General features: G+C 36.7%; 1 protein-coding gene across 1 annotated transcript in view; it reads right to left on the reverse strand.

The window, feature by feature from the left end:
• Window positions 1–696: 696 nt before the first annotated feature.
• The window catches only part of LOC143245613 (uncharacterized), a 14,557-nt gene continuing 637 nt past the window's right edge, over window positions 697–14,616 (reverse strand). The window contains exons 2-9 of the mRNA XM_076491968.1: window positions 14,371–14,544; window positions 12,999–13,041; window positions 10,889–10,966; window positions 10,536–10,578; window positions 7,513–7,577; window positions 7,066–7,120; window positions 935–986; window positions 697–751 (exon numbers count right to left, since the gene is read on the reverse strand). Of these exons, the coding sequence (XP_076348083.1) occupies window positions 697–751; window positions 935–986; window positions 7,066–7,120; window positions 7,513–7,577; window positions 10,536–10,578; window positions 10,889–10,966; window positions 12,999–13,041; window positions 14,371–14,544 (565 nt within the window). The remainder of the gene's footprint in view (window positions 752–934; window positions 987–7,065; window positions 7,121–7,512; window positions 7,578–10,535; window positions 10,579–10,888; window positions 10,967–12,998; window positions 13,042–14,370; window positions 14,545–14,616) is intronic.

A 14,616-nucleotide genomic window follows, 5' to 3' on the forward strand; every position in this document is an offset into this window, starting at 1 on the left:
AAATACCATAAGTCTAATTGTGACACGTGAAAAATTTGATACAATACATAAAAAGTAAGGTTCATCAACCTGTTTCATTTCACATCGAAACAGTTGTTACTCATGTTGTTGATGTGAGCTGCTATACCTCTGTATCCCAGCTGACCTGCCGAACCGTGATATTGAACGAAAGACGTTGTCAGTCATGGATATAACAAAGCTATTTAATAACAATTTAACAAACGTCCTACAAAAACTATTAATAACAATATAAATAACATCCGACAAAGATATTATATTCTTGCGTTTACACATGAAACCGTACTGTAAGAAAATCACTTATTTAGTTAATTCATTAGTACAGTTTAACAAACATTTAGAAAACTTAGTTGTGTTTTAATTTGGTAGATCAAAATCTACACTGGAACATAAACTCTAATCAAAGTTAACGTCTAAACGTTTTCACTAAGCCTATTATACATTCAAATGTTTTCAGCTATACTAACTGCCCAGTCAACGATTGATTGTTTTCGCTTGATGTAGGTAACGTCTATACATGAGGCTACATCTATGTTACGGCCGAAAATATCGCTAACAGCGAATGTACACCTAGCTGATAACACAATATATTCTAATCTTTATCAGTAAAAAGGTATATTTAATTAGTGAGGGCACATAGCTTGTTCTGTGCTAATATATAACAAGACGTGCAGATACTTACTTAGCCTCTGGTGAAGGGTCTTCTGTTTTAGTGCTGGCGAGTCGAATGTTGCTGAACACAAGATTAAGAAAGTAAAAACCATACTATTATTCACATATAATTTATATAAAATGATATTCAAAGTCATTTAAGTTTATCGAAGCAACACTCGTTTTTTTCAGGAGGTAGAATTTAGCGAATCCAAATTTTAATTGATATAACACCATAAGTATGCAACCATGCGCCAAAAGATACACAGTGGAGTTCTCTTCAGTCTCTGGCATCTTGCACGAATCTGTTTCCACAGCTGTAAAATATAATAAAATTCACAACGGTGTAAAATATACAAGAATTTGTTTGGACGGATGCCATTTGATGTTAGCGATAAACGTACGTTTTTGGTTTTTTAATAATGGAAATACCCGAGTCTACTGTGTTACTTTTATAGATAACACTATTATTTACTAGTGTTGCTCTTACATTAATGTCTTGGTGTATTTATAAGTGGATATTGGAAAGTCGACTAGAAAATCTTTTATTTTTATTTTGTCCTTTCCTTAGAACGATGTAATAATGGTATAAAATGACAAACCAATCAATGGAGTGGACGCTCGGGCAGAGCGGATGTTAGCAGAGGAAATTGTCTTTAATTCATCACCAATAAGCATTGAGCAACCGAAATCTCCTCAAAATCGGTACCCTGACACACACACTCACGCGCCACAAGCAACTCCAGGATACATGCACTACATTGGTTTCTGGACTCTAGCACTCAGGGTAGCTTCCGCACCTTGGCTTGTCATAAATTAGAGGAATCTTGTAACTGAACTCCGAGTGCGCTGTTCCGTCGTCAGGCTTACGAGAAGTTTATTGCCGCTTGAGTGAGTTGCTCTTTTCGGTAGTTGCCTCAAGAATGTCTGGATTTTTAATATCCGACGTTGAAAAGTATTGTCATAGGAAGTTTTTAAAGTAGGAATTCTCGACTGGAAAGTACCAGAATTAAGAATTACTTGTTGGAATAGATTGATACGACATGTTGAAGAGAAGAAAAGGAAAAACTCGGCCCTTGTGTGATACTGGAAACCTCATAGATGGAGAAGTCTTTAGTACAGCGTGTAATGGGTTAAAACAAGATCAACATTGGAAAAAAAAACAATCACAATTTCATGGGAACTAATCGCATGTTTAGCCCAATTTCACGAGACGGAATCGCCACTGAAATAAATAATTCTACACAATATCAAAATACGGAGTGTAAAACATACATTCAGAGCAGTGGAGCGTAGTGAGGCACAGAATTGAATAGCTCAGATTACAGGCATGTTTTCAGAAGATTTAATAAAAACACTGTTTATGTGAGGGACGTTTTCCTACTCGTTACAACACACGACCTTCGTGACAAAACCATGGTCAATTTCTTTGTTTTACCTTATATGCTATAAACTGCTTTCTTTAAAACTGTTGTTATAATTAAGCTCACAAACCTGTTAAGTAAAACTGTTAATAGTTTCTAAACATAAAACGATCATCTCCGGATAAAAAGCGTACAAAATGGATGGGCTGGTTTGTTTTGAATTTCGCGCAAAGCTACACGAGGGCTATCTGCGTTAGTCATCCCTAATTTAGCAGTGTAAGACTAGAGGGAAGGCAGCTAGTCATCACTCCCCACTGCCAACTCTTGGCTACTTTTACCAACGAATAGTTGGATTGACCGTAACGTTATAACGCTCCCATGGCTGAAAGGGCGAGCATGTTTGGTGTGACGGGAATTTGAACCCTCGACCCTTGGATTAAGAGTCGAGTGCCTTAACTACCTGGCTATGCCGGGCCCAAAATAGAGGGAACTGTGAGTTGAAAGACATCCAAGAAAGACTCTTGGTTTATTAGTTCTCTAAAAGCAAAATTAAAATTATACAATAATTATATTACCGATTAAAACGTACCTTGTCTTCAACAATTAATATCTATGTTTATCCATCTATCTCGAACTTTAGAAATGAATTTCATTGTCTGATGTTCATATCCGAAGTCAAATAGTATATATATATTAATAAAGTATTAAAAACAATCTAGTAATGTGTTTGTCAGATTGTTTTTATTAATTACAAATGTTTCGTTGCTTCAGTGTAAAGCTTGACAGATTCGCACTGAACACTAGGAGCGATAACAACGCAGACAACCCAATGTGGAGCTATCTGCTTAGAACAAATAGAAACAAATAGAAAAAATAGAAATTCAAACGTAGATCACACACACACCCCTAATTAAGGTATTTTTACACCAGGATATTATTTATTCAGATTCAAATGTAGATCACATTAGATCACACACATATCTAATGCATGTTTAAACACTATAGCACTGTTTACCGAGATCCATACGTAACTACTGAAGTTGTTTTAAATCCTTAGAACTATACATTCAGATCCACACGTAGGCCACATGTGGAGTTAAGGTGTTTTAACACAATTCCTCTGTTTGTTTAGATCCTGACGTAGTTTTAGCCCAAACTCTATTTTCTGTTATTATATAATACTTAAGCGTTCCGTCATAACTATTAAGGTAATATTAATGTTTTTGAGAAAAGCTAAAAAATGTTAAGTTTAGTTAGATAGCAGGACGTTCATTATACAAAGTATTTAAAAAGAAAATTAAAATATTCTAGCAGAAATAATTCTCATGAAATAATCAATTAAAAAGAGAAACTCCATTTCCGGGATCTTTCTCTACGGAAACGTAAACCCCCGATGTAAAAGTTGGAAGAAATATAACGAAACCCATTGTTGTTGTGTATTAGTGCAATAAATGTAAAATCCTCTGTCTTTAAATTATTACTATTGCCAATGTTGTGCATAAATAAATAAAATAATAAGGCTTAATAAACTACATCATACTGGTTAAAAATTAACGATTTAAAGGAAGGCTCTTAATCTGTATGTATTTCTTCAATCAGTCTAATAGGACAAACTAAAACTGGTTGTAGTTGTAGCGTAGTAAGGGTAACATTTCTCATCTACAGATAAATAAACAGTACACTTAGTTACAATAAATGTATCTTTTCCACCATTCTCGCTGTTACATCGAGTTGAGGTCTTAGTATCCACCATTTGTACTTCTACCATCCATTTTTGTCCTCCCTCTGTCGGAAGAAATATTGTTGTTCGGACAAGTTTATCTCTTTGCTTTATTGGATTTTGCGCAAAACTCCACGAGGACTATCTGTGCTAGCAGTCCCTAATTTAGCAGTGTAAGACTAAAGAGAAGGCAGTTAGTCATCACCACCGACCGTCAACTCTTGAGCTATTCTTGTACTAACAAATAGTGGCATTGACCGTTACATTATAACGCCCCAAAGGCTGAAAGGGCGAGCATGTTTAATGTGTTCTGACAAGACTAGGAGGTGAACAAGAGATTGCAGCCAGTTAAAACACTTGCTAACGTGCATTTTCATTATCCCTCGTGATCCTTACTTGAAACGAGAACAATATGAATTTGATAGAACACGTCATAATAACGTGATTTATTATCTCTCACTAACCCTTAATTCGAATTATTATTTACTCTTCTTTTGTTTATATCAGACGCGTCATTAAAAAAAAAAAAGTCTGGGGAAGGGGGTCAAAGAAGGCTGACCATCAATTCAGCCGGGTATTCTACATTATGGCCTGATCAGTCTGAGCTTGAGGGGAAGTCCGACCCTATTCTGTTATCTCCCAACTGACGCCCGTGATGTGTACCATTTTCAATTATTAGATTTAACATCCTATTATAATTTAGTGAACGAGCTGTAGTACTTTCATCGAAAGGGAAAATGAATAAAAACAAAACGATTAAAAGAAGTCGAGGGTTAGATTTCAGAGCAGAACTTGAATAACTCGTACACTCACCATAATACTTTACTATGTAACATGTTAGATATTACCTTATATTGTAGAGTTATATAAAAAGATAAACTGAACTGTAGGTCAGTGTTAAGACCTACAATAATTCCACTTGCACTCGATACGTTTGATGTGTAGGAAAGCGTTAAGAGCTGTAAAAATCCTACTTGCACTCGAAACTTTTGATGTGTTGAAGAGTGTTAAAACCTGTAATAATCCTACTCGTATGGATCAAACGTTTGATGTACAAGTCAGTAGGTGGTGATAAACTCTAGGGAGGGTATTTAACAGGTTATGTCTTGTCTCTGAATGTAGTAACTATATAATTATAAATAATTAATAAAAATGATGACTTAATAATTTATACATAAAAATAATAATAATTTATAACTATATAAGCAAGTATTTGATAAAATAACAATTTATTAACGCAAGAAGTAGATATTTGATAAGAAACATTACATTTACTAACTATACATATACTCAGAGTAATATACAAATATATTACCAGGCCCAAATGTGAAACATCGGCAGGTCCGCAGACTTATAACGCTAGATATCGCGTTTCTATATTCGTCGTGGGCAGAAAACAGGTAGCCAATGGTGTTCAATTTCTAACTAACTAACACACATATATTATCAGAATCATACAATATTGTTTAACATAAAATGGATTTGTTTTTAGATACTAGATAAAAATACGTATTTCAAAACACGTAGAAAATGTATCGAAGACACAAGAGCGCATTACTCGTACATGATTACCTCTTTGGTATCATACAGTTACGTTTTACCGCAGAGCTGTATTAGGGTTAGTGCGAAATAAACTAAATTAGCAATGTTCTTTATACGAACAATCCCTTTTACTAAATCACACAAAATGACTGCTTCGACTTATAGAACAATATTGGTACAAATCGTTTATGTCCTATAATTTTAAACTTGTGCGTTTCGTATTTTGTTATTCTTAGCTCATCTGACTTATTCTTTGTTCTGTATAGGGGCTCTTTGCACGAAGGAAGAGAGTCCACCTGATTCAGTCTACGTTTTGTATAGAGATTGTCAGCATGGAAGAGGTGAGTCCACCTGATTCAATGTACGTTCTGTATAGGGACTGTTAGCATGGAGAAGGTGAGTCCACCTGATTCAGTGTACGTTCTGTATAGGGGCTGTTAGCATGGAGGTGGTGAGTCCACCTGATTCAGTGTACGTTCTGTATAGGGGTTGTTAGCATGGAGGAGGTGAGTCCACCTGATTCAATGTACGTTCTGTATAGGGGCTGTTAGCATGGAGGAGGTGAGTTCACCTGATTCAATGTACGTTCTGTATAGGGGCTGTTAGCATGGAGGAGGTGAGTCCACCTGATTCAGTGTACCTTCTGTATAGGGGCTGTTAGCATGGAGAAGGTGAGTCCACCTGATTCAGTCTACGTTCTGTATAGGGGCTGTTAGCATGGAGGAGGTGAGTCCACCTGATTCAGTCTACGTTTTGTATAGAGATTGTCAACATGGAAGAGGTGAGTCCACCTGATTCAGTCTACGTTTTGTATAGAGATTGTCAACATGGAAGAGGTGAGTCCACCTGATTCAATGTACGTTCTGTATAGGGGCTGTTAGCATGGAGAAGGTGAGTCCACCTGATTCACTGTACGTTCTGTATAGGGGCTGTTAGCATGGAGAAGGTGAGTCCACCTGATTCACTGTACGTTCTGTATAGGGGCTGTTAGCATGGAGGAGGTGAGACCACCTGATTCAGTGTACGTTCTTTATAGGGGCCTATAAGCATGGAGGAGGCAAGTCCACCTGATTCAATCTCTTTTCTGTAAAAGGGCTGATATTATGAAGGAAGTATCTCCATCACATCCTTAACCACTTCTTTATCCATCCACTTTGATATATGAAGTTTTATGCTGAATATACACACTTAATAATGTACGCTGAAAAACGTGCGATCCGGGTGTGGTCAAAAACTAGTGTGCCCGGAGTGAGCTTCCAGTTGCTAAAGAAAAAGCGAAGAAACAAAAAGGCACTCTGCTATTTTGAGTGCGCTATAAAAGTGATTGTGAAATACCACTATTTGATTTCAGTAGCCTAAGAGATGGCGGTGGGTATTGTTGATTGTCTTCCCACTAGCCCATCTGTTCAAAATTAGGAACAGCTATAGAGAGACGGTCCATTGCGAGAGAAAAAACAAAGGATTACACAGTTTTTTAGTTACACACACCAAGCACAATGTTGAACATATACACTTTAAAAAATACATTACTTACACACATGGAGCCCAATGCTAAACACACACACTTAAGAACATACATTTGAAGATTTGTTTTCTTGGCGTAAAGGGAGTTATAAACTGATTCAATATTACTTAGCACATTGTCAACTGTGAAGCCGTGTCACATTTCTAAATACATTTATCTAATCTTTCTTGTACTAAGTTTAACAGTTTTTACCTTAGGCATACGAAAACCTTAAAGGAACAAAAAAAAGTCCCTAAACAACTCACTATTTTGTCCAGTGTCCATACTCTCGACGAAGCTGTGTTCTCCTATGTCGTGATCCTGAAAGTGGTACGTCAATATAATTTTAACTGTACGAAGATAAAATTATTTAACGTTAAAGAAAACAACTGTAATGTTTGATGTGAAAAGTATCGGCCAAGAAACTCAGTTTGAAGTGAGAGTAACAGTGAGACAAAAGTTCAGGAAACCGCTGATGATAATACATACATAATAAACACAAGATATATATATTCCCTATTCTTATAACAAAAGGACCTACCCATAAAGTGAAAACTGAATTTTCATTTATTTACGTATTAGAAAGACATTTCTACACAACTTCATCCGAAATTCTTTTCAACAATATTTTAAAGCTAGGATTTTTTCTGTGAAATTAAAATATATCCCATTAAACTCTGAGAGTGTTTGTGTTGATTAGAGGCCCCACTTACCTTATTTTCAGTCATGTCCTGCAGAACTACGTCTGGAGTTCTTCTTCTAGGCTTCAAGTTTCGTGCTAGAACGAGGAAAAGAGAGTAAAATGTTTTACAACTTACTTCTTTGGTGATGTAAGAAGTCCCTTTTAAATCAAGGGACTTTAATTAATAATGTTTGTAAGCCTACTAGTTTATAAACTATATGATAGAAGGTTTTGATACGTAAATTACTTCAAAAGTAAGGTTACAAAAAAAGGAAAAAAAATATTATTTTAAGGATGAAGACTCCCGACAGTCATGTATCAAATCTGATACTTTTTAGTTTCTACTACTTATTATTGGTTAAAGCGATCTTCTCGTAACCTAAGGGTCGCAGGTTCGAGTTCTCGTCACACTAAACATGCTCGCCCTTTCAGCCGTGGGGGTTTTATAATGTGTCAGGCAACCCCACTATTCGTTGGTAAAAAGAGTAGCCAAAGAATTAGCTATGGATGGTGATGATTAGCTGTCTTACATCTAGTCTTACACTGCTAAATTAGGGACGGTTAGCGCAGATAGCTCTAGTGTAGCTTTACCCGAAATTTAAAAAAACAACACGAAAAAACTACTCATTATTTTTTACATATAAATGACGTGATTGTAATTTCTACTTGTTAATATGCTGCTTCAAAAATAGGGCTAACACGGACGTATCAGAGAGACGGCTAAAATAGGGTTTTCTTCTATAAATTACTCGGTTAATTCTCCCCGATTTCTAAAGTTTCCCTCAAGCCATCTGTTGTTGATCTTTCTGCCTTAGCACAAGACAACAAGGGTATGTAAAAGTTTTATTCACAGGTAACTTTGATTCTCTATCAAACCAGGATCGGGGCCAGAGGAACCCGACACCCCCCCTCACTGATATGGCGTTGTCTTTCCTCGTACCAATGCCAGTTATTAATCAAAATTCAAATTTATTTTACATTTGACCCTATTGTACATCTCGGTACCCCCTTCCCAGAAGGCGCTGGGACTGTATCGCGCTCGACTGTGGTTTCTCGAATATTTCAAGGTAACACCAAATACAGGATAAACGCAGCTGAACAAATACACTCTGTGTGTCGTCACCATGACCCGAGTGCTCTCCGGTTGACAGGGGAACAGAAGAGGAAACCATTTCCATTGTTAAGACAAATATCAATTTCGGCCACTTGATAACAGAAGCATACTCACGAGGGGAGGGACAGAGATATTTCAACAGTGAGGTTTAAACTAATTATTCCCTGTACCACGCGGTCACTTGCGGAACTCTTCTCAGTTGTCTTCAATCCAGTACGATAACCGTAGGATGTCATTTTACAGAACCGTCCGATCGATACAGTCGACTGTCAGTGTTAAACCATCTGTAACACTTAACAACACGGTTCCCCTTTTTGTATGATATACTAAGGAGAAAGTATCAAAATCAGTATCCACAGGTTTAACGTGTTAAGACACGTGACTGGTTGTACAACAATTGTGGATCAGTGGAGTTTACCAAAATAAAAAGGATAAAGCATAAAGCCCTTGTCAAACCATGGTATGAACGACATCGTAACTTAAGAAGTTACTATTCTAAGAGAATTAACACTGTCGCCACAATAATATGCCTGTTAATTTTCGCTAACAAAATCTATTCCTCCCTTTCAGGGGCTCGACATGGCCAAGCGTGTTAAGGCGTTCGACTCGTAATCCGAGGGTCGCGGGTTCGAATCCCCGTCGCACCAAACATGCTTGTTCTTTCAGCCGTGGGGGCGTTATAATGTGACGGTCAATCCCACTATTCGTTGGTAAAAGAGTACCCCAAGAGTTGGCGATGGGTGGTGATGACTAGCTGTCCTCCCCTCTAGTCTTACACTGCTAAATTAGGGACGGCTAGTGCAGATAGCCCTCGAGTAGCTTTGGGCGAAATTCAAAACAAACAAACAAACAATCCTCCATTTCAGTAATTTCCTCGAGTGTATGCGTGTTCTCACAGTAAAGCCCCATCTGGCTATCTGTTGTGTAAACCGAGCGAAATCGAACCTCTGATTTTAGCTTTGTAAGTCCGAAGTCGTACCGCTGTCCAACTGGGATACACTTTCTTCAGCCAGCGTAAAACTGACTTTATCGTAGTGCCAGTTTTGTCTTTTAATTTCCCGCATAGCTGCACGAGGGCTGTTTGCGTTAGCCGTCCTTAATTTAGCAGTGTAAAACTAAATGGAAAGGAAGCTAGTCATCACCACCCACCGCCAACTCTTGGGCTACTCTTTTACCAACGAATAGTGGGATTGACCGTCACATTATATCGCTCCCACGGCTGAAAGGACGATCATGTTTAGTGCGACGGGGATTCGAACCTGTGATCCTCACATTACTAGTCGAACACCTTAACCTACCTGGCTATGCCGGGCCACTGCACGAGGGCTATCTGCCTTTAGTGCCAGAGTTAGTCTTAGTAGTGGTACGTGTTTTACAGATCTTCAATGGCACTGATTCTCCTTGTCTGAAATACTGTTTCTGTAATCCACTTGTGAAAATGATTTTCATGTATGTTTCACACCAGTGCATTGTTGAGTCTCAGTTCTGTTCAATGGAGTGAGTGACAACTAAATTCACGGCATGCATACGTAAAATTACCCGAATCATGGATCATTTTTTTTCATTATTTTTACGGCATTTTCTAACTCAGGAGATAATAATTTCTACTTCTACACATATAATCTATGTGCATGTGTTAATATGAGTTACCCATAATATGATTGTGTTTAACACTAACATTCTTTTCCCCCAGTACCTTTAAATTGAAACTCCTGCGCAGCACGAAACAAAAGCACGAGAATTATGTCAGTGTCATACTATTTCAATTAAGCACGAGAATAACGTCAATGGTTTACTATTTCAGTTAATTTATGTTCGTCTTCAAACAGAAGCCATTTTGGAGAGCAACATATTGTACATCTAATATTAAGTACTATACCCACATTTTTCTTATTTGTTAAACACATAATCTACTTTCAGACAAAACAAGAACTACTCACTGCTGATTCGCACGTGCCGATTCGATCTCACTCGGAGGTATGTCTGAAAGAGCACACAGGGAAGAAAGAAATGGGATACATATGAAAAACAACGTCAGATAAAAATACATCGTAAGTTATTATTGACACACAACGATGTGTAAAATATGGTTCCCACTTGAATTAGTTAAATACGAAAGTAAAGTTAGTGAATTTTCAAACGAATGAAAAGTTTATAACTTTTTTTTTTGTTTTATAACGTATATTTATAGTGTAATAACTTCAATTGTATTACGATACAAATATCAATAAAACATACAACATCAAAACATTGTGCTTCGAGGAAACGTGAGAAATCTATTAAAGGTCTTTACCTCCCACCGAGCAACTGGGGGTCTTCGATCTGCAAGTCGCGATCCACAGTGTTTCATGTGACAAACATCAGGGGTGAACTGGAGAGAAATGGTGATTAAACCTAATTTTAAAATTCATGATTTAAATACCGAGTAAACTAGAATAATGTGTTTATAAGGTACTTTATGCTGACTACAATAATGTGTTTATAAGGCACTACAATAACATTTTTATCAGGTACACTATTTTGACTACAATAACGTGTTGATATACTCTCCTGTTAAAATCTTTCTTATTTTGTAATATTTAAAACAAAAGGCGAAAAACTGTCGTGGATTATTTTAATAAAACGTTATTTTAGAAAAATTTTGAATTATCAAGCATACTAAAAATTAACACATAAAGTATCACGAAAGTGATAGGAATCCTATTATAACAATAATCATTTGATAAAATTTCTATAAGCCGTGCCCTTTCGAAAGGTAGACATTTCTTCTTCAGTTTACTTGTGACAAAGAAAAGCCCATTTTTCAAAAGAGCTCGGACTCTAGGGGTTTTATCATTTTTATATCAAGACATATTGAACCTACTTGTTTTTCTGACGTCATGAATAATTCAAACGTAACACTTCTCGTGTTTATATCAATCAGTCACGTACATCCTAACTTATGCCAGAGACTTGTTGGCGTCAACCAACCACGTACAGCGTAACTTGTGCCAAAGACTTGTTGGCGTCAACCAATCACGTACAGCGTAGCTTGTGCCAAAGACTTGTTGGCATCAACCGATCACATACAGCGTAGCTTATGTCAGAGACTTGTTGGCGCCAATTAATCACGTACAGCTTAACTTATGCCAGAGACTTGCTGGCATCAACCAATCACGAACAGCGTAGTTTATGCCAGAGACTTGTTGGCGTCAACCAATCAAGTGCAACCTAACTTATGCCAGTGACTTGAAATTCTCTGAAAGATCATCTTCCTCTGATCAAACAGCGTTCAAAGTACAAGTGCTGGGAGTATTCGTTTTTAGTTCAGCCCTGCAAATTTCATTTTATATTCTTTATACGAAGTGATATGATTTTTATATTTAATAATCTAAACCTTTAATTTGATATTTTACACGCACTACGTCCATTCATTATTTTAACAAAGAAATTTTTTTTTTTCCTGTGTGACATTTAAATAATAGTAATTCAAATAAACTTAATAGTACTCACAATGACAGCCGAATGAGGGCAACACCTATATTCTGTCTGATCCAGAATATAAAAAACATTGCCAACTGACCCGGCATGGCCAGATGGTTAAAGTGCTTGACTCGTAATCTTAGAGTAGCAGGTTCGTATTTCCGTTATATCAAACGTACTCGCCCTTTCAGCCGTAGGAGCGTTATAAGTAATAGTCAATGTCATTATTCGTTAGTACAAGAATAGCCCCAGAGTTGGTAGTGGGTGGTGATGACTAGCTTCCTTCCCTCTAGTCTTACACTACTAAATTAGGGACGGCTAGCGCAGATAGCTCTCGCGTAGCTTTGCGCGAAATTAAAAAAAAAAAACACAAACAAATAAACATTGCGAATTGCCTAAGTTGCTCTTGAATATTCTCAGTAATGTTCAGCTTTTATTTTGACCAATTAGCTTCTAGTGAATAGCGTAATATCGAAGCTACTGTTTTGTGTGTGTGTTTTGTAAATTAATTTGTTAAGTGGTAAGAAAAGAAATTTGGAAGGAAATCGAACTGGCGTACAGTTAGATATTGTGTATCTTTTGCTACTAATCGTTATCCGAGCGTTCGTCTGTCTCTTGGTTATGGCGGCCGCTTCCCGTGCTGCTTTGCCTGCGTGCGGAGCTTTGGAAAACAACATTTGGCATTTACATTATTCGTGCCTGTTTTCCCAAATAATGTAGATGCCAAATGTTGATTTTCACAACCGCAATATTTTATACAAATAACTTTTTTTTAAAGTACATGAAATAAGTTAAGTTAAAGAATTAACGTAAATAAATTTTTCCCGTCAGTAGGGACGGATACTTTAACAACATTTATAAATAAATAGTCAGTCATATCAAAACGACAAGCTCATTTGTAAAGTTCTCCAAACTACTTTAAGCATAAACTCCCGACTCACCCTTTTGTGACGTTCCTCTTTCATTGAACCCCATTCTTTACCCCTGAAAACCAAAACGGTCTTAAGGTCTACGAAAAGACAGTGTAAGGAAGTTACTAAACAAGCAGTGTTTGGTTTTACAGATTCATGGAACTTACATGATCTTTTTATATATTCTTAAGATCCACGTGATCAGTTAAAACATATATAGGATCCATGCGATCACTTTACATCCATAAAAATCCACTTTTTTATGTATCACTAAAATACTTGTGGTGTCTTTATACATTCGTATACATCCACGCGATCACTCTATACATTCATTAGCTCGATGTGATCTCTCTACACACAATCATAAGATTCACTTGATTTCATCCTATGTCCATAGATCCACTTTGATCTTTTCATATGCACATGAGATCCACATGATGTCTTCATACAAACATTGAATCCACGTAATTACTTTATAAACTGATAGATTTACTTAATGTTACAGATGGCAGACTTCAGTTAAGGATCTTTGGCTGTAGTGCATGTTGAACCAGTGAACGCTACTGTTTGCTCCAGACATTTTACTCTGAGTTAATCACAGTGACTGCTAAGTTTTATAATGCATTACCAAAGTAAACAGTGACATGCGTCCTTTTATCAGTTGGATAACGGTTGTAACACATGTTTACAGTCTTCGAGAAGTTAACTGATTAACTATTACAGAGAAACACGGGTAACGAGAGGAAAAGTAACCCACAAACGTTAATACAAAGGCCCGACTAACTACCCCAGAAAAACGCAGGTAATTAGAGGGAGTATAACCTACCAACGTTAATACAAAGGCCCGACTAACAACCCCAGAAAAACGCAGATAATTAGAGAGAGTATAACCTACCAACGTTAATACAAAGGCCTGACTAACTACCACAGAAAAACACAGGTAACTGAAGGGAGTATAACCTACCAACGTTAATACAAAGGCCTGAATAAATACCAGAACATACACGAGTAACGAGCAAAAGAATTTCTCCTACGGATGTTAACATGCAAATTGAGAGGAATTTAAACACATAACTAATGAAAAAGTTACAATTCAAGAATCGAACCAAAAAATCGAGTTTATTTCGTTTTAAAATGATTGCAAAATATGAAAATGGTAAACATGAACTAAAACATTTACACTGATTTTCAAAACATATATAAATGTTACTAAATTAAAAGGTTCCTACAGAGTCACTAAGAAACAAACGTCGTAATATTCTGCGATATTTCAGTAAGCTTAAACGAACCTAAACTCCGTATCATTTTCTGATGTGCACAACATTAACCTGACATTTAAAAGGAACTTTGACCAATCACTTATTACCACATTTCGGAAATGATTATTTAAAAGTCACTTTACACTAAGGGATTAAAAGCAACTTTGACTTGCCGATAAAACTCTTCCAAGCTTTCAATTTCTACTTGCACGTGCTCCTCAAGCTCGTGGGGTTGAAGAGTAATTCCACAAACTGGACAGTAAGGTTGTCCACGACTCCAACTGTTGGCTGATATGTAATAAAGAGCGATTAGGTAGCTAGCAGAATTATAAAATTTATATATTTAAATAAAGTACGATATAGAACTAGTCATTTGATTGGTCATTTTA

Source organism: Tachypleus tridentatus, chromosome 2 (assembly GCF_004210375.1).
Source record: "Tachypleus tridentatus isolate NWPU-2018 chromosome 2, ASM421037v1, whole genome shotgun sequence".
Classification (NCBI taxonomy): Eukaryota; Metazoa; Arthropoda; class Merostomata; order Xiphosura; family Limulidae; genus Tachypleus; species Tachypleus tridentatus.